The sequence below is a fragment of the Chiloscyllium plagiosum genome, chromosome 29 (genome assembly GCF_004010195.1).
Source record: "Chiloscyllium plagiosum isolate BGI_BamShark_2017 chromosome 29, ASM401019v2, whole genome shotgun sequence".
NCBI classification, from domain to species: domain Eukaryota; kingdom Metazoa; phylum Chordata; class Chondrichthyes; order Orectolobiformes; family Hemiscylliidae; genus Chiloscyllium; species Chiloscyllium plagiosum.
In genome coordinates this window covers 16,359,786-16,386,348 of record NC_057738.1, presented here as the reverse complement: position 1 = coordinate 16,386,348, position 26,563 = coordinate 16,359,786, and the positions used below count along the sequence as shown (strand labels likewise).

The window sequence follows — 26,563 nt, the reverse complement described above, 5'->3', positions numbered from 1 at the left end:
TGCCATGACCACCATTACTGAGTCTACCTTTCAATTCCTGATGTTAGTGATTTGATTTAAAGTTTCATTAGCTACCATGATGAGATTTGAATTTATGTTCCAAGAGCATTTGCCTCTAGATTAAAGTTCAGTGACAATATCACCATTCCAAAATCACCTCTAAACTGTAAATTCCAGACCCCTCCTGAGAGATAATTATAGGTTGTGGATAGCAGTCAAACATTCATAATGATATAATGATAGCCCTTATGTCAACAAGCAGTATTGTAACTTCTATTTCTTTTGTTTCTCACTGACACGGAATGGGCATGCTTTTCTAAAATCTTAATTGACAGAGTATTGAAATTCCTCAGGAAAGTGATGCCCAGTATTACTGGTGAAACCTGTACAGCAGCTAAATTTAGGATTGTAGACAAGAAGTTCTAAGTCTCAACTGGCTGATCAAGATGATAAACAGTTGATCTTTTCCTTCAAAGATTCAACATTTTAATCTGAAGATAGGTCTTCCATCCCTACTAATGAGAATGGCAGCTGTAACAAGTAGGAAATGGCATGAAGAGAGAAAAAAGTCAAAATGGGTTCACCATATAGTAAGTTAAACTTGTGTTTGTTACAACTGGTATTTCAAATATATTTGAAGTAGTAGGCAATTATCTTCCAAATTAAGATCATGAAGGTGTTCGGAATTTGTTGAATTGTTAGGCAAGAATTTGTATTCTGGTTTGCAGATTACCATGTGGTAATAAATATCAGTATGAAACACAAGGTTCTGTTGATTAACATTTTAAAAGGGATAACAAGCAGGATAATTGTAAGTAATTACCTGAGAAGCTCTGCTTGATTAGCATGTTGAATGGTTACATTTAGTGTGACTTAGTGCTCATCCAAAATTGTAACCCTTTCCTTAGGAATATTTCAGCGATCATTTATTTTTTGAATACTCATTTGAAGAGATATTTGGGCTGAATTCTTGTTCTCATCACTTAACGAGGGAGGATGAAATAATTTTTCTACTTTGATCTTGCAATTTGAGTATCAGTTAATCCCAGGTCAGATACAGTACAGATCCCCATGCAGAATAGAAACTGTTCCAACAATTTACTCGGACTGCATTGCTAAGAAGGTCATTGGCATCTCTTCTCAAGATCCCTTTTAAATATGAGGTCTCCGGAAGACAGCAAAATGCAGATTGCCAGACCAACTGGAAGCAAAGGTACAAATGTTAGTTCCAGGCAGAAATTAATTTTGATTAATTTTCACGGTTGTATTAATTAGAGAGCTACACTTCTTGTTTCAATATTAATCTGGAAGTTAACTCCCCATTGCTTATATATTCGCTTCAACGCACAAACCCCTTGTACACTAATATTCCTACACCCCTAAATGTGCTCATCACAACTTAATCCCTTCACTGCTTACAAGAGCAGAGTTCTGTCTTTGACTGTTTGTCCTTCTGCCTGCAGTGAACTCCGAGAGAAGATTCAGCCTGAAATCCTGGAACTGGTCAAACAACAGCGGCTAAACCGGCTTTGTGAAGGAACCTGTTTCAGAAAGATCAGTAGCCGGCGGAGACAAGGTAGCCAGCAGTCCGATTTACCAACACCTTCACATCTACCAGAATAAACACTTTAATTATAGGCAGTGTTTACTGACTCCAGCAACTGTGGGCAACTGCATATGCATGCTCATTGGGGAATGCACAGTTCCAAGCATTGACATCAGCATGTAGACTTTTTTGAAATTAATTTTGCTGTTGGAGAGAGATGCCATACATGGGGAATCCCCAGAGTGAGAAGGGAAGAGGGCCCAAATGACCAGGAGGTGGGAATGAGACAAGGAGTACCCAGGACTCAGGAATGGAGGGAGGGTTGGGGGAGTGATAAGAAGAGTCCAGGAAGGGGTGGCACAGTGAGAGAGGTCCGTTCCTGGGACCCCCCGCAGCCACCCAAACCCACCTACCATTTCCCCATCCCTGTCTCTCTCCACTCCACCATCTTGATCTTTTCCCACTCCATGCCATTCTCTTTCCCCTATTTCCTGATCTCTCCCCATATATCCTGATTCTCTCTCTCTCTCTCTCTCCAATCTCTTTCCCACTCCCATCGCAGTCTTGCCCCCCTCACGCCAGCTGCGTCCCCCAAAATTGCGCGTGCGCAATTTAAAGTGGCACTTGCGTTGGTGTCAACAAATGCAGCCTTAATTATATACAGGAGTATTGGAAATGCAAATTCTGTACGTTAACATCACAATCAAATAGATTATTCCACTTTTCTAATGTCAAAGTAGCCATGTTAACAAACTTGCCAAAATGTTTTGAGTTGTTATTTTGTACTTTAAGAAAACATTTTATTTATTCACTCATGGGCTTTGGGCCAGCATTGATTGACCGTCTCTAATTGCCCAGAGGGTCTATGGGTCTGGAGGCACATGCAGGCTAGACCAGGTAAGGGTAGCAGTTCCCTTTCCAAAAGGGCATTAATGAACCAGATGGGTTTTTTTTGACAATTAGCAACGTTTCATGGTCATCATTAGACTCATTTCCAGACTTCTAATGTATTCAAGTTCTACCATCTGCCATGGCAGGATTCGGACCAGTGTCCCCAGAACATTACCTGTGTCTCTGGATTATCAATTCAGTGTTAATACCACAAGGCTGTCGCCTCTCCATTTTTAACGAATTGCTAAGTAATAGGACTGTATATATTTCTATAATTTTATGCAATATATCATTTTTATTTATTTTTGGGCTTTGAATGACAATGGCAAGGTCAACATATAATGCCTACCCCTAATTTCTCTCAGAACTAAACAGCCCAGAACAGAGCGAATTTGCTTAGTGTGACTGTGCATAGACTGGAGTTGGAAAAATGTAAAGGATGGACCGGAAGTTTCTTCAAGATGTGTAACTGCAGCATTTCTGTTACACATATTGCATAAGCATATTCATGGATTATAGAACTTTGGGATATTTTATTTCATTGAAGGTGTGATATAAATGCCAGTTTCTTATTTTGTTTTGATGGTATAAAGATAAAATCATCATCGTCCAACTAGGCCATAGGGCTGCTCTCTCATTAGAGAGAGAGAGAGAGAGATGATTGATGATGGTTTAACCACATCGCCACATGCCATACATATGCCTCAGGGTATATGTTAGAAACTGACAGTGAATAAACTTTGCAAAGTTGCTTGTTGTTGACTCCAGGGGTCTGAATCAGTGAAATCAAGGTCTTAGGAGAGATTGCTGGGGCTACTCCTTATCCTTTATGCACCATGTGCAGAATGAAACAAGGACCATTAATATTTGCATTGGTTTATGCTTTCCTTTTGCTGTGCCAGTGCCAGGTAGCAAGGACAGCATAACAAGAATGGGAAATCACATTTTGGAAGGTTTTTGTTGATTCAGCCTCAGTAAACGTTTCATAATATTTGGACTGAAGAGTTATCTATATAAGTTCAGCTTTTTTAAAAGTTACATATTTTTGCATGAGTGTTTATATTCATAACAATGAGCTTTTAAAACTAAGTGAGAAGTGACAAAACTATTACTTTTACAGACAAATAATTATTAATTTTACAGATAAATTCTGGTATTGTCGCCTTTCGCCAAACCACAAAGTCTTGCATTATGGAGACCAGGAGGAGAGCCCTCAGGGAGAGGTGCCCCATGAATCTTTACAGGACAAGTGTAAGTGAAGTCAGTTACAGAATCATAGAAACTATTCTCACATGCAATAAACACAGGGAACATGCTTTTGTACACAATGTCTACAGAGTGTGCATGAGCAAAATGAGCATGAGAGATGGCACAGTAGCTCAGTGGTTAGCACTGCTCCCTCACAGTACCAGGGGACCTGGGTTTGACTCCAGCCTTGGGTGACTGTCTGTGTGGAGTTTGCACATTCTCCCTGTGTCTGCGTGGGTTTCCTCTGGGTGCTCTGGTTTCCTCCCACAATCCAAAGATGTGCAGGCCAGATGAATTGGCCATGCTAAATTGCCCAGTGTTAGGTGCATTAGTCAGGAGTAAAACGTAGGGGAATCGGTCTGGGTGGGTTACTCTTCGGAGGGTTGATGTGGACTTGTTGGGCCAAAAGGGCCTCTTTCCTTAGTGTAAGGATTCTAAAAAAATTGTAGTACAGTACGCACCCCCCCTCACACCCCCCTCCCCCACCTTAGTCTATGTGAAGTAGGAGGAGACCACATTAGCACAGCATTGTGGCAATCTGCCTGACATTGTTTCATCAATAGCAGCTGAAAATGTGTTGCTGGAAAAGCGCAGCAAGTCAGGCAGCATCCAGGGAACAGGAGAATCGACGTTTCGGGCATAAGCCCTTCTTCAGAAGGGCCCTCCTTAAGAAGGGCTTATGCCCGAAACGTCGATTCTCCTGCTCCTTGGATGCTGCCTGACCTGCTGCGCTTTTCCAGCAACACATTTTCAGCTCTGATCTCCAGCATCTGCAGACCTCACTTTCTCCTTTCATCAATAGCACTATTACAGAACTGATACCACTTCAGTATTTATGTATAATTGAATCAAGCTTTTAAAAAGATGTTGGGTAGCTGCTTTCAGGCACATGTTTAGGCTATCGTTTTCAGAGCAGCTTTGATCAGGGAGAAATCTTTTACACATACTCAGGAATGGGTGTGGAATGTACTGATTTCCCTTGAATCAAGTGGCTTGCTAGGCCATTTCAAAGGGCAGTACATGTCAATCTCATTACTGCGGGTCTGGAGTCACCTGAAGACCAGACCAGACCAGGTACAGCTGGCACATTTCCGTCCCATTAGTGAACCAGATGGGTTTTTACATTTGCATTCTGTGGTGAGTTTTAAATCTTTATCTCCACATTGTGGGGCAGCACGATGGCTCAGTAGTCAGCACTGCTGCCTCACAATGCCAGGGACCCTTGTTCAATTCCCGCCTCAGGCAACTGTCTGTGTGGAGTTTGCACATTCTCCCCGTCTCTGCGTGGGCTTCCTCCGGATGCTCCGGTTTCCTCCCGCAGTCCAAAAGATGTGCAGGTTAGGTCAATTGACCACGCTAAATTGCCCGTAGTGTTAGGTGTATTAGTCAGGGTTAAATATAGGGGGGTGGGTTTCTCTTCGGAGGGTTGGTGTGGACTTGTTGGGCCGAAGGGCCTGTTTCCACACTGTAGGGAATCTAATCTAATCTAATCTGGGCCTCTGAATTCTTTGCCCGTGGATTTAGTCTATATTGTGGTGATAGAAGCAACAAATCTTTTCTTTTATAGTACCAGTGGCTGATATCAAAGCTATTGTGACTGGAAAGGATTGTCCGCACATGAAAGAAAAAGGTGCCCTTAAACAAAATAAGGTAAATATTCATTGTGAACCTCAGAAGGATTCCAGTTTTATGCCAAGATAATTTATGATTTCATGTTGGTATTAAATGAATGTAAGAATGTATGTATGGAGTATTACAAATGAAAATGCACACCTTTTGAATTAGACGTTAACCTAAAGTCCCATCTTCCTCACTCAGGTGGACATAGAATACTTTACTGCACTACTCGAAGTAGTGCAGTTGAGTTATGAGTATCCTGGCCTACATTCATCCCTCAACCAAGACCTAAAGCAATAACACAATATGTTGATTTGTTTTACAGTTACTTGCAGGATTTTACTATGTGTGCAATTGGCACCTGGTTCCTTCTTTGCAGCAGTGACTACACTCCAAAACTATCTCTTTGGCTATAAAATGCTTTGGGATGCCCTGGGGTTGTAAAGGCACTATTTAAGCACAAATCTTTCTTTTCTCGGTTTTTGTCATTCACTGCTCTGAAGAGAGAAAGACTTGTTTTGCTCATTTGCTGTCAAATTTGAATATGATGCACTTTGTTTTCAAGTCTAAAGTGTGTCGGGCTACCGATTAGTGACTGATGATATAGGATATACAACATGTCATAGGCCATTCACCCCAACCAGTCATTTATGCTCCACATGAGCCCTCCCCATCTTTCCCCATTTCAATCTATCGTAGTAGTCCTCTATTCTCCCCTCCTACTTCTGCTTATCTCCCTTCCCCTTCGCTGCATCCATACAGTTAACTCAATCTCTCCGTGTGGTAGGAAGTTCCACATTCTCACTACTCTGACTAATGAAGCTTTTCAGAATTCCCTAATGGATTTTTTAAATGATTGTCAGTATCAGCCAGACTCTATTTTTGTGGGATTAATACAGGTATTTTGTGAAAATTATTCCATGAATGCCACAACTTTGCAGCCTTCTTTTTTTAAAAAAAACTAATCATCAAATAAGTAGGAAGAAGAGGGTGGAAATTATTGAGTGTGTTGAGCTTGGCCTTCTAAAGGTCAGACTCCCATGATCAAGGTATTGATCTAATGTGGATTTACCCAGTAAAACTCAATGGGAGTTCAAGGATATTGGAAATACACTAGAACTTATTGTTCCTCTGCTAAGTATGTAAGTTAAGTTTTCTGCACTAATGCATATCAATGTAATTGATTCTGTGGAAATTGAAGAAGTGTTCAGTGCATGTGTTATCTTGAGCAGCACTCCTCTATTTATCTGACTGCCATGTCTTTTGTCTTTGCATTGAATTTCAGCAGATAAAATGAACTTAACCTGCACCGTGGGCGGCATGGTGGCAGTGGGTGGCACGGTGGCACAGTGGTTAGCACTGTTGCCTCACAGCGCCAGAGACCCGGGTTCAATTCCCGACTCAGGCGACTGACTGTGTGGAGTTTGCACGTTCTCCCCGTGTCTGCGTGGGTTTCCTCCGGGTGCTCCGGTTTCCTCCCACAGCCCAAAGATGTGCAGGGTCAGGTGAATTGGCCATGCTAAATTGCCTGTAGTGTTAGGTAAGGGGTAAATGTAGGGGTATGGGTGGGTTGCGCTTCGGCGGGTCGGTGTGGACTTGTTGGGCCGAAGGGCCTGTTTCCACATTGTAATGTAATCTAATCTAATCTAATGTAATCTAATAATGATACTCTGCACAGTAATTTTTAGCAGTTCATTAGCACCCTGCTCAAATAATCTACAATTAACATAATATGTTTCATTTAAGAAAGGGGAAAAAAAGGCAGGAATTTGCAATTATACACATCATTCTCAATATCATTTCATTGCAAAGTGTTTACAATCAATGAAGTACAGCAGCCCCGTGGCACACAGCAAGCTCCTACAAATGGCAATGTGTTAATGAGCAGGCAATCTGTTTCATTCTACTACTTTGGGGAATACTGTATATATTGGTCAGTTCACTGAGAGAACTCCACTGGTTCTCTTCAGACTTGTGCCATAACAGCTTTTAACTCCAGGTGAGTAGTTTGACTGGACTGGAAAGTACTCTTTTAGTGCAGATTGCACTGGCAGTGTCAGTCTAAATTATTTATTCAAATCTCTTGGGATAGGACTTGAACCCAGAACCTGCTGATTCCAAGGTGGGAGTGCTGCCACCGAGTTACTTAACATGTCCATATGGTACAAAGGCACTCTGTGATGTACATGCATCACCACCTACAGGGAACTGGGACTGTAGAACAAATTAGGCATCTCTTGGCATCAAGCACAGAAGATATTTGTTGGTGGACTAATTCAGCTGCAAATGCGAATCCTTTTCATTAGCTGATGAAAGAGCAGGTCTGCAATTGAATTGCTCTGGCATATTTCTTAACTGAGCATTGCTGAGAAAATTGGATGAAACTATAATCTCGCATATTAGTCAGGAAACCAGTGAAATTGTATGGAACACTCGTTTTAAATATTGTCTAAAATTGGCATCAGTAGAGAATAACATCTGGCATCACGTAAAACCAGCATTAAATCTGACAGAATTACCACTTGTGAGTGGAAACAATTTACAGACTTGTTGAACATTGGTGTAGCAGGGAAAGCACAACTTGGAAGTGGAAAGAAAATAAGTGCTAAATTTCTTAGTTGGCATTCTTGACAAACATAACTTGTAACTAAACCCAAATTCTACATTCTTCCTCTTCTCAGCTTCATTCCAACATGTTAATAATATTTTTTATCATGAATGACCTGGCGGTGTTGGGGAAAGATCCCTGATACAGTAACAATGATCTGGAAATCTTAGGGCCTGATTAGCTTGGAAGATAGAGCATCAGAGTTTAATCTGAGGGTCCAGGGTTCAAGACCCTGTTTGGGCAAAGCATTTTTAAGGGGCAGCAAGGTGGCTAAGTGGTTAGCACTGCTACCTCACAAACACCAGGGACCCAGGTTCAATTCCAGCCTTGGGCGACTGTGGTGTTTGTACATACTCCACGTGTCTGTGTGGAGTTCCAGGTGTTCCAGATTCCTCCTGCAGATCTCTTCTGCAGATTAAGGATGTGTAGGCTACGTGGCTTAGACAGGGGTAATGCTCAATCAAAGGGTTTGATTGAGCATTACTCGATAGGCCAAATGGCCTCTACCTGCACAGTAGGGATTCTATCAAATCTGTACTGAATCTCATGTGTGGATCTCTACCTGCTGTGCTTTCTGTCACTCATGTTGCATCATTACAATTCCCAGATTATATACAAATAAACTCAAAAATAAACTTGTTTGACGCAATGTGGAAACTGCCAAATTGGATCTTCCTCCAAAGGTGATGAATCTTGAACTGAAACTGCTATCATGCTGAGCGCAGACAGAGGATTAAAATGAAAATTGGTTGAATGTGTGGACAATGCACATGAACACCACAGTTTAGGGAACAATGCCTCTCAAATACTGAAGAAGATGAAGGGATGTGGCAACTTTTTGAAACCAATACTGATAAATGGTTTTTATTTGTATGTTGAGAATTGAATTGGATACTATAGCATCGTGTAGTAAATCCAGAGAACTGAACTAACAATCCAGCAGTATGAATTTAAATTCCACCTTAGCAAAAAATAGAGAATTTGAAATAAGATGTTTTGTATCAGTCAAAGTGACTTCTTTCTGTCACCCACATTCCTTTGTTACAATTTGCAAATAAATAAATAAACTCAAAAAATTGAGCTCTTAGATTGCAAAATCACATCCAGTTCACTAGTATATTTTTAAGAAGGAAATCTTCCATCCTTACATGGCCTGACTTACATATGATTCCAAGGCTTCCAGACTCGCATCTCAAACTGCACTTTAAAGTGGCCAAGGAAGCCACTCAACTAGGGATGCGCAATAAAGGTAATTCCTGCCAGTGATGGCCACATCTTGATGTTAATTAAGGGTAGGTGTTTAAAGTGAGATTTAGTAATTGTCAGTTGTGGAATGACAGGAAATATAAATGTGTAAAAGTCCAGAAGAAGATTGGTGATTTAGACTGAAAACTGTTGCATTGGCAGGCTGAGACGTTTTGTCAGTGTTCTGGTCTCCTGCTCTGCTCTTGATCATTTTTTGCTGCAAATATATTTTTTCCTTCAGTATGTTTGGGTTTTTGATGGATTTTCTTTAAGCGTCCAGTGTGAGGATGGGTAAGGTTGGAATTGTCTAGTCACAGTGCTCCAAGCGCCATGGATAAATGGGCAGATTTGAATGACCTAGTCTTTCCCTGCTCACCGTTTAATCCCTTTGTAAATGACTGTGGAGACTTTCAAAGGATGGAGGTGCATGGGGACTTGGCGAGCTGTTGAATGCTGGTGAGTGACACTACCTGTGGGCTGAATGCCTATTGAGATTTAAACAAGTTAAGGTTTATATTAGGCAAGGGTCAGAATGCCTGAAATGTTATCCCTGGAGTAGCAGATCTATTTGATGTGGCAGCTATATCGCAGTGCTGCTGTCAGGCTTTCTACCTGGCACATGATGCTGTAGGGGTGATCTCTCCTGAAGTGAAGAAGATGGTTTCTGACAGCTTCAAAAGATGGCAGAGAATGTAAGAAATGATGAAAGGCACTCCACTGCAGAGGCATTTCCATCAAGAGATAACTACAGGCCCCAAATGATTATTTATTTTTAAAAGAATTCAAAATATAAGCCAATTTAAATCAGCCACTTTGAAGATTCTGTACATTAAAAAAGAACTTTCACTCGAATTGAACATCCAACCCAGAGGAGGTGGGGGTTAGTGCATTTCATTCAGCTCTCTCTCCATGATTGAAACATTGGTGCTGACAGCAATAAACTGAGATCATAATCACTTGTGATGTTGACTTATCAGTAAAAAACAGAATATTGTCACTTCTTCAAAGTAATATAAAACGGACACCAATGTACTTGTTAAAGTATGCTCAGGAGACCAGCCTGTCAACTGCTAGTAAAGACTGAAGATTTGTTGGTCTACTGCTTGAGAAAGCAGTATATGTCAATATTGCTGTGAGTCAGGTTTGTAGTATCTAAAACTGTTCAATCCCTGTCCATTGCAACTCTCGGATCTGAGCTGGTTTTGATTTGCTTCACAATATTCTGCTGCAGAAATGCTACTCACATGGCTTGCAAAAACAACAAATGGCCAATATATGAGGCCCCAGGCTGGTTAGCATTCAGTAAGTACATGCACCTTTGGGAAAGTCAATAATTGTGATGATGTGGACACCAAATTGAGTGTTTCTGATCAGGGGCCATAACATGTTTTAAATGCACTGTAATATTGATTTTTCTTATCAACCTGTTCAGGGATGTGATTTACACAACTCTGAAATAGGTGAGACTTGAACTTGAGTCTCCAGGCTCAGAGGCATGAACACTACCCTGTGTACCACAAGAACCCTCAATTCACATTTTCTAAGCACAATTAGCTTTCCAATTTCAATTCCCAGAAAGCAAAGCAATTTTGGTCATTACTATTTTACTTTATTCATGCCTGGACTGTGGGCATCTCTGTCAGAGCTAATAATTATTGCCTATCATGAGAACTCATAAAGACTGGCTATATCCATTTCTGTAGTATTGCCCCTGTCCACTACTGCCTGCACTCATCTGCTGCTGAAACTCTTTCTGTTGCTTTTGTCACCTCAGGACTCAATATTCCTGTCAATTTCCCATAATGCACTGCCTTTAAACTTGCAGCCATTCAAAACTACTGTCCAGACCCTAACTTGCATTATTTGCTCCTGATCTGTTAACACATCCATTTTAGAAATTTCATCCTTGTATTTGAATTTCTTTGTCGTTCTTTCCTTCGCCTGTAGCCTCTGAGATAATTATGCATCCCCAATTCAGGTCTTCGGTGCATCCCTAATTTTCGTAGTTCTACCTTTATTAGTAATTAGGTCCGCAGCTCTGCAATTCCTTCCCTAAATATCTCCAAGACTCCATTTTCTCCACTCTCTCTTACTCTGCATCCTCCTTTCAGTGAGTCTTTAAAATCCTACTTTATTTGTAAGGCAAACTGTGTGAAACATTTGATTATATTTACATTGCTGTATAAGTATAAACTGTGGTTGAATGTGGCATTCAGAAAAAAATGGTCGTCTCTTCCCTTGTACGTCATGCCCTTTGTTTGACTGATTGCTCATGTTGTTCTGGTCTCCACAGGAAGTGTTAGAACTCGCCTTCTCTATACTGTATGACCCAGATGATTCCTTGAATTTCATTGCTCCTGACAAGCATGAAGTAAGTGTAACACCTTCCTTCCATTAATGTTATTTTTAATGTGCTTTCTCAACAGTTTTTACTTGATGGAGAAACTGTTGCAAGCTTTGAAGAATTACCCATTAATATTTTATTTAATGGCACTTCATAACGAAAAGCCAGGAATATTTTTGAATGAAGAACTGGCTGCCAAAATTTCTTCTAATATAATAAAGTCAATACGTTTTATAGTCAGCCTGTTCAGTATTTTCTCTTCATATTTGATTTTTAATGTGCACCATTTAAATCACGTTGATACTTGCTTCACTTTTTTTAGATTATAATACACGTTCCAATCAGGTGCTTGATGATGCTGTTGCTACTGAGTAGGTTTGTAGAAATATAAGGTCAAGGAAAAGAGGACAAAATGGCACGTTTTTGATGATAGTTCATGATACTATTATCTTAATTGATGCTTACTGTCAATATCTAACCCCTTTCTTCTTTAGAACCAGAAGTGTCAGGACTATAAACTTGACACTTGAGAATTTAATACAAACTGCTTGGCCAATGCAGTTTTCCCACTTTGCCTGCAGCTTAAATGACAGTGAAGTGTGTGCCATATCTGGACATATTAATGATTACTCAAACTTTCATGGTCCAACTAAGGGATTAAACATATACATCTCAGGAGGTGTCAAACCTTGTTATTGCACAACACTTCAATTATTATGCTTGAGAGCGACAAGCTTTAATCCAAAACACAAATTTTAAAGTTAATTACTTGAGCATGAGGGAAGAGCAAGTTAAGGTTAATTACATAAATAAACCAAGAGTTATGGTGAAAAGTCAACAGTGGACAGCGTTTAAAGACATTATTTAAAATGTTCATCAAACATAAATTCCGTTAAAAAACATTTAGTGAGAAAGGTTCATTCATGTTTTGGTGGGGAGATTGAAGGTTGTTACAGATTTTAAAAAATTATAGAATCCCTACAGTGTGGAAGCAGACCATTCAGCCCATCAAGTCCACACCGCCTCGCCAAAGGGCATCCCACCCAAATTCAACCCCACTACCCTATCTCTGCAACTCTGCATTTCCCATGGCTAATCCACCTAGGCTGCATAGTATGGGAAATTTAGCATGGTCAATCCACCTAACCTGAACATCTTTGGACTGTGGGAGGAAACCTATGCAAACGCAGGGTGAATGTGCAAACTCTATAGAGACAAATTCCCAAGGCTGGAATCGAACCTGGGTCCCTGGTGCTGAGAGTCAGAAATGCTAACCACTGAACCACCATGCATGTATTATTGGGAAGGGTAATTATTAAGCCAGTATTAAAACACTGGGAGACTTTTGGAAATAGCAGAGGTCAGCCAAAATGTAGGTATAAAAGGAAAAAAAATAGAATGAGAATAAGGTTAGCAAGAATATCAAAACAGATTGTGAGAACTTTTACAAGTATACAAAACAAAGGAGAGTAGCTAAGGTAAATGTTGGTCTCTTAGAGATAGGGCCAGGAGAAAATATCATCAGGAATGAATAAGTGGCAGAGTGTATGGACGAGGTCAGAGCCCCCTCAAAATGTTTTGAGAAGGTAGCGCAGACCCCAATTTTTTATTTTCTTTTAGATAGATGTAAAGTGGATATTCCAAGAGTGATGCAACTGGTCAAACCACTCAGCTTTAAACAAAACAGAATTTATTTAAACATTACGGATGAAACACGAACAGAAGAAAACAGAATTTAGAATAACTTATTAAATAATCCAACTGACATGATATCGGAACTTAACGAAGCTGTTCCAATCCTGCAACATCCCATGAACACATCCCTTGGCACAGGTTCTTACAGGGAGGACAGTTTTCAGAGAGAAAGTTCAAGCCAAGACTTCTGTTGAAGCATGGAACCTCTCTTCCCTATAACTGCTTCTCTAGGTCCCCAACAGTTTTCTGAGTGCCTGCTAGAACTAACCAAACTAGAAAAAACAAACCTGACCTGGGAGAACTGACTACTCCCCTGCAGTTATTCAACAAAACCAATACAGACAAATCAGCACCTCTGCCTTTACGACGCCTCTTGAAAAAAACCCAAGGACAATATAACCTTGTTAAGGGGGCACCCTCATCACAAGAGTCATCATGCTATAGGCAAAACTTTCCCCTTCCTTGAGTAGTGAGAAGGAGAAAAATGGGGGAGGTACTTGCCCAAGAAAGATACCTCCTTCTCTCCACCTCGGAAATTAATTTCTGGATGAGAAGGTCCAGTCAAAAACTTTAAGGTTTTTAAGAAGTCAATCAACACACAAGTAAAGACCTCATCATCACCATCTTGTTTTGCTTCTGTACTGGCAGGTGAGAAAAGTGGTTGACTTTTGACTGGGTAGCCAAAGTGACCAGCCTGCTAGCAAAAAGAGGCAGTGGGTCAGATGAGGGACAAGTGTGTGGCCTCAGTAAGCCACCCATCTGCCGTCATCTCTAGCACCGTGACCCCCACCACATGAGAAGGAAAAGAAAAAGATCTAACTTCTCACTGTTGGATGCCCTGAGGAGTAGGCCCTTCTGACAGTCTGTATAACATAGAAGCTGCCTACCTCTGATTGGAAGCTTCTGGGGAAGGAAGCACCACTGTTGAGGACTGCCATTCATTAAGATTCTGTCCGAAGCTCACTAGTCAGCTTGTAACAAGCTGATGGATGTGTGATTGGTCTGCCATTGAATTTCAAACAGGGAAAATTGTGCCTTTTGCATCTGTCTTTGTTGTAGGAAACACAGATTTCATATTGGACATATAAGGAGCTACTAAGAGAGGCTACTAAGAGTAAAATTATTTATATCAGCTGAGAAGAAGTGTTGGGCAAACCTCAGGGACTTAAAGCTGAAATATCCTTAGGACTTGATAGTCTATGTCCTAGAGTCAGAGAGAGTGCATGCACAGGTAATGACTTCCCAGAATTGCCTGAATTACAGAACAGTCTCAACTGATTGCAAGCTAACAACTGTAACACCATTTATTCCTGCTAGGGGGAAAAGAGAAAACAGGGAACTACAAGCCAAATACCCTGCCATCAGTTGTTGGCAGAATGCTGTAACTTATTGTTGAATTCTTAGCAATGCACTGAGAAGATCAGTGTCAGCCTGGTTTTGCAAGTATAAATTCTGTTTAACCAATTTATTTGGGTTTTCTGAGGATGTAAATAGTACAATGGTTCAGGTGGGGCTGTAGCTGTAGCACACTTGGATTTCCAAAAGGCATTCAGTAAGGTATCACACAAAAGGTTAATAGACAAGTTAAGAGCTCACGCAGATGAGGACATTTTGTAAGTATGGATGGAGGATTAGTAAATGAACTGAAAACAAAAGTGGGAATTAGGAGGGTATTTTGGAGTTAACAGATGGATACTCCATCATTGTGTATATTCATAGATGAGACAGATTGATTGATAGAGTCTGAGAAGTCAAAGGATAGGAGCAACAACTAGGAAAGTGAGGTAGAGGCAGAATATCAGCAATGATTCTTTTATGTAGTGCTGTGGGCTCAAGGAGCTGATAGTGTTTTTTCTCTATTCATTTGTGGGACGTGGGTGTTGCTGGCTGGCCAGCATTTATTGCCTGCCCCTAGTTTCCCTTGAGCTGCCTTCTTAAACTGCTGCAGTCAGCCTGTTGTGGGTTGACCCACAATGCCATTAGGGAGACAATTCCAGGAATTTTACCCAATGACAGTGAGGAAACAGGAATACTTTTCCCAGTGAGGATGATGAATGGCTTGGAGGGGAACTTGAAGATGGTGGTGTTCCCATTTATCAGCTGCTCTTGTCCTTGTAGATGGAAGTGATCGTGGGTTTAGAAGGCACTGTCTGAGAAACTAGAGTGAATTTCTGCAGCGCATCTTGTAGATACAGTTCATTCTGCTATAACGCATATTTCATCAGCATGAATTGGCTATAATGTGATTGACGAATTGTGATTTGGAGATGCCGGTCTTGGACTGGGGTGTACAAAGTTAAAAATCACACAACACCAGGTTATAGTCCAATAGGTTTAATTGGAAGCACACCAGCTTTCGGAGCGACGCTCCTTCAGCAGGTGATAGTGGAGGGCTCAGTCGTAACACAGAATTTATCGATATGTGCAATCTTCTTGGAGATCCTCTCCACTTTAAGCCGGTGGTTAGTGGTGTCGATAGTAGTCATGATTTGGAGATGCCGGTGTTGGACTGGGGTGTACAAAGTTAAAAATCACACGAATTGTGGACTTTGTTTGGATAACACAAACCTTCTACTGAATGGGTATGGCAATTTTCTATGGCATGTTTTGTGTAGCATGAGGTTGTAGAGGAACACAACTGTTGACGTTATAGCAGAACGACTTATAGTACACACTGTTGCTACTGCGTGTCAGTGGTGGAGGGAATGGTGCTTATGGATGTATTGCCAATCAAGCAGACTGCTTTGTCCTGGATGGCATCAAGCTTCTTGAGTATTGAGAGGCTGCACTTATCCAGGCAAATGGGGAGTCTATTCTTGAACATACTACATTTGTTGCTATACAGTATAATAAAATTCAACTAGTCACCAAGGTGAATAATCATCTCAATGGTGCTCAGTATTGAATTGCATAAGGTATTAGTTGTTGGCTATGCATTCTAATACATGAGGTTACCGGGCTATTGATTGATAAGTGAGAGAACAGAACACCCAGTGTAAAAATTGTCCTGGGGAATCATCAGAAGCATATTAATGTATGAAGTAAATTAAATATTGCTTCACTTTGTGCAATGAAATCCAATCAGGATCTGTTTGGACTTCTCAAGGTTGTGAGGTTTTCACAATGTGTGTACAGTTCAGGACCTCCAGTTATATATTAACCCTACAAGCAGTTGTTTTGCATAAACTAAACAGCACATTCATCATTTTTATGCATTTATTTGAATTTCATTGCTCTGGCTAAATGATGCCTAAAACCAATACAATTCAGCATGACAATACCAGATCATTAATACTAAATAAAAAACAATAAAGACTACAACAAAACAGAATCAGCAGGTTATAAAGATTTGCCAGTCACAGTTGTCCTTTGAACAGATCAAACTCATGAATGAGATGTGGTGAACTTGGTATAGCTTTCATCTTCAGGTGAATTCAAAGAACAGACAATATCATAAGGACACAATAGGGATTTTGAAAAGAACACCTGTGGTGTAATATGATAAATACTGGTAACCTTTTCCATGTCTCACGAATTTTATTTTTGTCAAAACATTTGTCTTTGCTCAGTGAGCAGAAACGGTAAGTGTTACTGAATTCAGAGTGCAAGGAAGCCAAACTCACCCCCATGGATTCTGTCACCAACTCAATGCATTAGTAATCTCACCGTGACATTTGCAAGTACTAATTCATCTACCTCACACCATCAGCCTTCCATAAGATACAGGAGCAGAGCTAGACCACTTGCTCCATTCGATCACGGCTGATATGTTTCTCAATCCCATTGTCCTGCCATCTTCCCTCCTGATCCCCTTACTAATCAAGGACCTATCAATCTCTGTCATAAATACACTCAATGATCTGGCCTTTACAGCTTTCTGTGGTAATGAGTTCCACAGATTAACCACTTGCTGGCTGAAGCAATTCCTCCTCATTTAAGTTCTAAAGGGTCATCCTTCATTCTGAGGCTGAGTCCCTCAGATCCTAATCTCTCCTACATTTCCCCAAGCACACTCTATCCAGGCCTATCAGTATTCCATACGCTTCAATCAGGTCCCTCCTCATCCTTCTAAACTCAGAGTACAGACCCAGACTCCTCAAACTGCTCCTTGTATGACAAGCCCTTCGTTCCCAGGATCATCCTCGTAAATCTCCTCTGGACCCCCTTCAAGGCCAGCACATCGTTCCTTAGATACAGGGCCCAAAACTGGTCACAGTATTCTAAATGTAGTCTGACCGGAGCCTTATACCACCTCAGCAGTACATCCCTGCTCTTGTATTCTCGCCCTGTTGAAATTAATGTTAGCGTTGCATTTGCCTTCCTAACTGCCAACTGAATCTGCATGTTATCCTTAAGAGAATCCTGAATTAGGATTCCCAAGTCCCTTATGCTTCAGATTTCTAAATCCTTTCCCCAATAAGAAAATAGTCTTGGGCTCTATTATTTTACCAAAGTGCATTACCTTCACTTTCCCACATTGTATTCCATCTGCCACTTCTTTGTCCACTCTTGTAGCCTGTCCAAATCCTTCTGCAGCAGTCTCCCTGATTCCTCAACACTACCTGTCCTGCACCTATCTTTGTGTCATCTAGTACCCATAAAGATGTCATCAACACTTGCTAATTAAAGAACTTTTAATCAGCCAAGCAAAAAAATGTTAACAGCTGATGCAGTTCAAGGTATGTTCCACCTTCAAAGTAGCACCAATCTAGAGAGTAATTTCAGCCCCAGGAATGGATGAGTCGGCATTGGGAGGGAAGTATGCATTTTAAAAGATTCAAACCTGACTTCAACCTGCCTACAAGATATTCCTATTTAAAAACATAGAAACTAGGAGCAGGAGTAGGACATTCAGATCTCTGCCATTCAGTGAGACTATGGCTGATCATCCAACTCATTATTCTGTTCCCAGTTTCTCTCCATGCCTTTTGATCCCTTTAGCCCTAAGAACTAAATTTAATTCCTCTTGAAAGCTTTAAGGTTTTGGATTTGACTACTTTCTGTGGCAAGGAATTTCACACCACTCTGGGTGAAGAAATTTCTCCTCATCTCAGTCCTAAATCCCCTACTGTTCATCTTTAGACTCTGGCCCCCTAGCTCCAGACTCCCCAGTCATTGGGAACATCCTTCTCTTTTGCCATAACTTGACTGTATATGGTGTTGTTCGCACTGAGTTGATTTTGTTTTATTCGTGCATCTTCCTTTATTGTGCTTTGACTTCTATTCCATGACTTTGGCCAAAGGTGAAACCTTCACTAACAGCACTAGCATCTCCACAAACACACACAGCCCCAACCCCTCCCCCAGGGAAGTTGGTCCTGTTTGCCTCAGATGTGACACCATTTTGGGCCCCATATCTCAGGAAAGATGTACTGGCTCTGCAGCAGAACCAGAGGAGGTTAATGAGAATGATCCCAGGATTAAAGACTTAACATATGAGGAACGTTTGAGGACTCTGGAACTATACTTGTTATAGTTTAGAAGGATGAGAGGAGACCTGACTGAAACTTACAGAATACTGAATGACAGAGTGGACATTGGGAAGATGTTTCCATTGGCAGGAGAAATGAAGACCTGTGGGCACAGCCTTAGAGTAAAGGCAATACCTTTTAGAATGCAGATAAGGAAAAACCTCTTTAGCCAGAGAGTGGCGAATCTGGGGAATTCAGTGCCACAGAAGGCTGTGGAGGCCAGGTCATTGAGTATATTTAAAACTGAGATAGATAAGTCCTTCACTGTCAAGAGGATCAAAGGTTACTGGGAAAAAGCAGGAAAATGGGTTTGAGAAATCTATCAGCCATGATTGAATGGTGGAGCAGACTCGATGGCCGAATGGCCTAATTTCTGCTCCTATGTCTTATGGTCTTATCAGACTGGTAAAGGTCCCAGGAATCTGAAGCCCTCCCTCCTGCACCAACTCCTTAGCCAATAGACTGAAATAAGAAGTTTCTTCATTCAGCAAGTGGTGAATCTTTGAAATTCTGTGCAACACAGTGCTGAGAAAGCTCAGTCATTCATTAATTTTAAGATAACGATTGAAAGAATTCTAGATACTACTGACATCAAGGCAAATGAGGATAGCACAGAAAAATTATGTTGAAGTAGATGAGGCATGGACTAAAATGGGAGAACAGGCTTAAGTGTCTGAGATGTCCTCGGCCTATTTCTCTGTTTCTAACCAGACCATGCTTTGTTTAAACCTCCAACTGTTTCTTTTCGTCTAAATCTATAATCATAACTAGATATTGTCTTCTTCCACAAGTCCCAGTCGGCAATGAAAACTCCTTAGTAAGTGTCAAAACATAGCATTCCAGATATTTGAGCTTAAACTTATCATCTGCCCCACACACCCTGCTCAAAAAAAATAGTTAATGAAGCCTTGGAACCCCTTCTTAAATTAGTGATACAAATCCCTCATTCAAACCTTCTGCAGTGATATCTGTGGTAATTTAGCATGTCTCCATAAAACAGCCTATCACTAACTCTTCTCTCAAGTGTGCTTCCATATGCCTTTAGCGCACATTTTGCCATGTAAGTAATCAGCATATGCTTTCCAGTGACTAACACTAATAGTGCTTAAAGCCAGTATGTTTTCAAGTTATTCACTCTGCACCAATTCTAAAACCACAATTATAGCTTGAATATGTTTCCAATTATAGTAGATAATTCTCTGTGATATATCACACCCAGTGCCACCTTGGTGGTATGAGTAGATCACTTCCCTGTGTTTCATTGGACTATTGAGTTGGCTGCAGATCTCCAGATTTTAAAAGGATTGCCTTGCACATTTCCCAGCTTTATTTCAAGAAGGTGCAAGAGTAAAAGTGACGGTTCAAAGCCATAATTAAAGTTTAAATTCATGATATTGCAGGATAGACAGCATTATTTTTATAAGTAAGTTTATCATGTCTTAGCAGTGACAGTCACTAAGGTAACTGCAACATTAATTGGTTATCTGGATAAAACTACTTGGCCCATTCAAGTTGGGCATGAGCCATATCATCATCTCCAATATGTACTGTGCTGGGGCTCTCTGCTGTCGGGTTTCTCTTAAAACTGAAACAAACTCTTCAGGATGCATAAAGAAGGAATGATCAAAAGTTGTAACCTTTACATTATTAAAAGTGTGGAGATGGCAGTTTGGGCTTTGCACCTGTAGCTCCCACATAGTGATTTTCTCTGACAGCTTAGGGACGACAGGTAAGAGAGGCCAGGACAGAGGAATAAATATAGGAATGCCATTCTGGGAAGCTATTGGGTACACCTTTCACCTGCTGTCTTTTAATTCAGAGCAACTAAACTTGAGAGAAAGAAGATGAGAGGGAGCATTAATGCCAAATTGTGTTCAGTTTGACATTTGAAAGACTAACTTGAAAATTACAAGTGATTAATTTTGTCATCTTTTTGTTAGGATGTCATGAAATAGCAATACTTAGCCATTGCTGTCTGGGGTCATCAAGTAAATATCTGTCAGTTTATTAGTCAGGGAGTGAGCACCATCTTGTTTATTTACTATTAAGTAGTAAATGTTACATTACGGGAAGTGATAGAACTGAGTCAACTGCTGATTTCCTTCACTGTGATTGGTCCAATATTGAGGGAATCCAGAAAATAGGTTAGATCAAAAAAAGCCTTGCTCTCCCTGCCCAAAAAGGGAAAATCTGTTTATAAATAACACTAAAAGTACTTCATTATCAGAAAAATAAAGTACTCTCCTAACAAGTAGCCTTGAACAAACTGTGGCACACTCATTATCCTCTGCCCAATTATGTACTCCCTGAATTTTAGTAAACAGCAAACTCACCATCTTGTCAAATTAATATTTTCAGTCAGATTTCAGACATTGACTGATGATTGCTGTAAGAATATGACATCACAGAAGAAACAGCATGAAAAGCTGTTTTCACCACAGCCAACCCACTTTCACCTCCTTATTGTCCCCACGGTCAACTTTTCCCCTTCCCTGGTTTGCTATCAACAATCCCTTTATCTGCCTAATTCTCTCTCTCTCTCTCTCAGATTTGTCATCATCTCTTTGCTCATTCTTCCTCCCCACTCACTGTTATCAGCATAAATACCACTTTTTTCTAGTTAACATCAGTTCTGAAGAAGAGTCACTGGATTCAAAACATTCACTCTGCTTTCATTCTGCAGATACTGCCAGACCTGCTGTGCTTCTCCAGCAATTTCCTCTTTTGTTTCAGATTTTCAGCATCTGCAGTTCTTTGTTTTCTGAGACCATAACTGTACAGGTTATAACTATCAGTAAATATCAAACAGAGTGGGATTCTTTTCTCTCGAAAAGTGAAGTCTAAGGGTTGACCCAACAGAGGTCTTTAAGAATATAGGAAGGGTTGATTGAAAAGTTATAAATAGGAGGATATACAAATAGATGAAAGAGAGTGGGAGAAAACATATACCAGCACAGACTAGCGGGTCAAATGATTTGTTTCCATGCTGTAAATTCATCATAAGCCATTCCTTATAATCATAGTTATCCTACTCTGATTTGTTTTCCCATGGAAATTGTAACATGTTTAATATTGATTCACATTTTCTTACTCAGTAAAAGCTAAAACTAATAATGCAGGCCACTTGAAAGATGTAGAATTGCTTATACTATGAACACTAATGAATTTGTGACAGATGCAGAGAATGAGGCTGCACTGTGAATTTGATAAGTAAGTTGGTATTGATTCTGAAGCTTTTTTTGTAGACCTTCTGACAAGATTCTTAAAAACAGCCAGTACTGAAAAGACAGCAAACTCTGACTGATATGTAAAGGAGGTTGAATGTTTTCAACACCGTCATTTTCTCTTTTCTAGTACTGTGTGTGGACAGATGGACTGAATGCTCTACTCGGGAAGGAGATGATGAGCGAGCTGACGAAGAATGACCTCGACACACTCCTCAGCATGGAGATGAAGCTTCGCCTTCTCGACCTAGAGAATATTAAAATTCCGGAAGCCCCACCTCCAATCCCCAAGGAGCCAAGCAACTATGACTTTGTTTATGACTGTAACTAGACAGGGTCACAGCTGTGAGAATAAACTGGAACCAGCAGTAACTGGAGCTATCATCTTCCCCTATTGTTCTCTCTGTTACCTATATATCTTCCTGTTACCTTTTGGCTTCTGCTAATCTTCAACTAGACCAAGTTGTTTTCTAATTTCTGGGCATTATTTGGTGGAAAAAGCCCTTGTATTTCTGTGCCACTGCAAGTAGTGACCCAGCTGCAGTGTTACCTTCACTGGGAATGGGACCATTTCTCAGACATTCTCATGGTTGATACAACTTGTTGCAAATTATATTTTTGCCAAAAGTTTGTTGTGGCAGGACTTCATGAGAATGCACATCACTCTTTCTCATCAGAGTGGTGAAAGGCATCAGGGGTTTAATGAGAGGAGACAGATCATGCGTGTATGTGTTTATGTGTGTATAAACCCTTGTGCACATGTTTATAAAAAATGGAAAATCAGCCTGTGTTCATTCAGGAAGCTAGAAATCAGTTTGATCTAGGGCTATTAATATCTCAATTTGCATTCCCTTTAAGGTCTGACCTTCCAGCCACACATTTTGCTTGATAGTAAAATGTATATTATGCTGCCAGTAATGTCAGAGCTCATTAATGTGTACCATACTTAAAAGGAAAGAGTGCATTTGTATCAGACTAAACATATGGTCATGGCTTTGGCTCTGTGTAGAGTAAGATACTGGATTCTGTATTACATAGTGATGATTCGTGAAATATGCCAAGCAGCCAGTATTATGTCACTGTTGTGTCATTATGATGTTAGAGAATAATTTACCAGGAAACATTTTATATATGTAAAAAAACTGTTTTACCATTTTTAGCCTCTTACATATATATTTAATGGAAAATGCACATCTGTGTATTGTTGAAGTGTTTCTTTACCACATTGAGATATCTTAAGTAAATGTCCTTGAGATTATGCAGTTTACAATAAAATAAGATTTATTACCTGAATGTGAATTTATGCTCTCTCGACATAATGAAACTATTGCATTTACTAGGATGTTGCATGAGCAGCAGTGTGTTTTGGAAACACAAGGGGAGATTTTATATTTCAAGTGTAAAATATTTTTGAAATCAGGATCACATCAGGCCCCGCTGGATTTTCCATTTGTCCATCTGACTTTATGATATCTACCCTTAAAGGTGAAAAGTAGCATGCTCTTTTCTAGTTTCTGTGCATTATATGGTAGAATGTTCAGCCATCCATCGTTCAGAAGTTCGCAAGATACCAGTCGGTAAGCATGCAAAGACCAAATGTGCACTTGAATAAGGATGAACAAAGATTCTGCACCTATGTCTGCAGCTTACACAATAACATCCCACCATTCACTTTGTTGCCTTTTACAAATACACCTTGCCCAATGCAGTTCAATGTTCACTTGTCATTTTTGGGAATAAAATTCTAGGGAGTGGTGAATGTGAAAAATAAAAACCCACCTAAATGAATTTTAGAAAAAGACTAAAATGTGTTTAGAAATGTCAGATCTCATAGACCATAGAAGGGGTTTCGGAGTTCTGAGATGGGGTTATGACAGGTCATGGTTACCATTAACTCTAGTGGAGCGAGCATTGGGCCAAGAAGGGCATGGCAATTCACAAAGCCATTGGCTTTTGGGGATAAAGAGAGGACGTTAATAGTTAAACAAAGAGCATCACAGAAACAGAGGAAGGCTGGAAGATCATAAAAGGTATCATAAAGGTTGGGAAAAATCATGTGTCTCAGGTGGAGCGTACAAGTCACTCATACAAGAATACAAAATTAGAACCTTGTCATCTCATATTGAAATTCAGCTGCACAATAACTGCACATAGTCAGTGACACTGTGAATAAAGTGGGCAGAACAAATTGCTTTTGTTACCTTGGGGGTCAGAGAAAAGTGTTTGGAACATGCAATTTCCCCTAGTTTGGCCTCAATAATCATGACTGCGGTGATTTAGTAATGGCATCAAGCTAGTTTAATTGACACTTCACCATCAAGTGTCCAAGAATGCACTTTAGACAAAGGAGAGCCAGTAGATGTGATATATTTGGATTTCTAGAAGGCCTTTGGCACAATACTTCACAGGAAGCTGCTAAACAAGATAAGAGCTCATGATATTAGGGGCAAGGTACTGGCACAGATAGAGGATTGGCAGAAGGCAGAGTAGAGACAAAATTGATCTATTTCAGGATGGCAACTGGTAACTAGTGGAGTTTTGCAGGGGTTAATGTTGGGACCACAGCTATTCACATTATATCTTAACGATCTGGACAAAGGAACTGAGGGCATTGTTGCTAGGTTTGCAGATGATTCAAGTATAGTTGAAGAGACAGGAAGTGTTGAGGAAGCAAGGAGACTGCCAAAGGACTTAAACAGTTTCAGAGAGTGGGTAAAGAGATGATAGGTGGAATACAATGTGGGAAAGTGTGAGGTAGAACACTTTTGTCGGAAGAATTGAGATGTAGAGTAATATTTCCCAGTGATGTTTCAAAGGCAGGTGGGACTTGATTGGGTTGGGATATTTGGTCGGCATGGATTAGTTGGACAGAAGGGTCTGTTTCCGTGCTGTACACCTCTATGACTCTAAGAGGTGGAGAAGGTGGAACCTTCAAGTTAACCTCAGCCAATGCAGGAACTGGGCCACACTGTTGACATCACTCAACATCAGTGTCATAGAGATGTACGGTACAGAAACAGACCCTTTGGTCCAATTAGTCCATGCTGACCTGATTTCCCAAATTCACCTAGTTCCATTTCCCAGCATTTAATCTGTATCCCTCTAAACTGTTCCTGTTTATGTACCCATCCAGATGTCTGTTAAGTGGTATAGTTATACCAGCATCCAACATTTTCTGTGGTAGGTCATTCCATATATGCACCACCTGTTGCACAAAAACGTTGCTCCTTAGGTCCCTTTTGTACCTTTCCCCCCTCACCTTAAACTTCTGTTCTCTAGTTTTTGACTCCTCTACCCTGGGGAAAATACTTTGATTATTCGCCCTATTCATGCCCCTCGTGATTTTATAAACATCTATAAGGTCACGCCTCAGCCTCCAACATTCCAGTGAAAATAGCCCCTGCCTATTCAGCCTCTGCCTATAGCTCAAACCCTCCAACCCCAGCAACATCTTTGTAAATCTTTTCAGAACCTTTTCAGGTTGAACAACATCTTTCTTATAGCAGGGAGACCAGAATTAAATGCAATATTCTAAAAGTGGCCTAACCAATGTCCTGCATAGGCACAACATAACCTCCTATACTTAATGCACTGACCAATAAAGGAAAGCATACCAAATACCTTCTTCACATCCTATCTACCTGTGACTCCACTTTCAATGATCTATGAACCTGCACCCCAAGGTCTCTTTGTTCAGCAACACTTCCCACAACCTTACCATTAAGTGTACAAGTCTTGCCCTATTTGTCTTTCCAAAACGCAACTCCTCACACTTATTTAAATTAAAGTCCAGCTGCCACTCTTCGGTCCATTGTCCCATCTGGTAAAGGTCCCATTGTAATCTGAGGTAACTTTCTTCACTATCCACTACACCACCAATTTTGGTTTCATCTTCAAACTTACTAACAATTCCTTCTATGTTCATATCCAAATCATTTATATAAATGACCCAGCACCAATCCATGTGGCACACTGCTGCTTACAGGCCTCTGCCATCACCATCTCCTACCTTCAAACCAATTTCGTATCCAAATGGCTAGCTCTTCATGGATCCCTTGGATTCCAATCTTGCTAACCAGTCTACCATGAAGAAGCATATCGAATTCCTTGCTGAAGTCCATATAGACACCATCCACCACCCTGCCTTCGTCAATCTTCTTTATCACTTCTTCAAGTAACTTAATCAAGTTGCCTTTCCAGATGCATTTAGGTCCTGTCTCAGAATTCCCTCCAACAAGGTACCCATTACTGAAGTCAGGCTCACTGATATATGAATATCCACGTCTTTTCCTTATCACCTTTCTTTAATAATGGAATTACATTAGCCAACCTCCAGTCTTCCGGCATCCCACCTGTGGCTATTGATATGCAAATGTCTCAGCAATGGGCCCAGCAATGTCTTCCCTAATTTCCCACAGAGTTCTGGGTTACACCTGATCAGCTCCTGGGGATTTATTCACCTTAATGCATTTTAAGACATCTAGCACCTCCTCCTCTGTCATATGGACACTTTTCAAGATATCACTATTTATTTCTCCAAGTTCTATGGCTTCCATATTCTTCTTCACGATATACTGTCAGGAGGTATTCATTTAGTATCTCCCCCATCTCCCATGGTTCCACACATAGATGGCCTTGTTGATCTTAAAGAGGCCTTATTCTCTCTCTAGTTAC

The 26,563-nt window shown here is 40.5% G+C and overlaps 1 protein-coding gene across 8 annotated transcripts in view; it reads left to right on the top strand.

Moving 5' to 3' along the window:
• Window positions 1-23,182, top strand: part of elmo1 (engulfment and cell motility 1 (ced-12 homolog, C. elegans)) — a 277,185-nt gene extending 254,003 nt beyond the window's left edge. For all 8 annotated transcript variants that reach the window (XM_043719203.1, XM_043719204.1, XM_043719200.1 and 5 more), the window contains 5 exons: window positions 1,464-1,576; window positions 3,581-3,688; window positions 5,253-5,335; window positions 11,449-11,526; window positions 22,020-23,182. In XM_043719203.1, coding sequence (XP_043575138.1) covers window positions 1,464-1,576; window positions 3,581-3,688; window positions 5,253-5,335; window positions 11,449-11,526; window positions 22,020-22,220 — 583 coding nt within the window. In that variant the 3' untranslated portion in view covers window positions 22,221-23,182. The remainder of the gene's footprint in view (window positions 1-1,463; window positions 1,577-3,580; window positions 3,689-5,252; window positions 5,336-11,448; window positions 11,527-22,019) is intronic.
• Window positions 23,183-26,563: the final 3,381 nt, after the last annotated feature.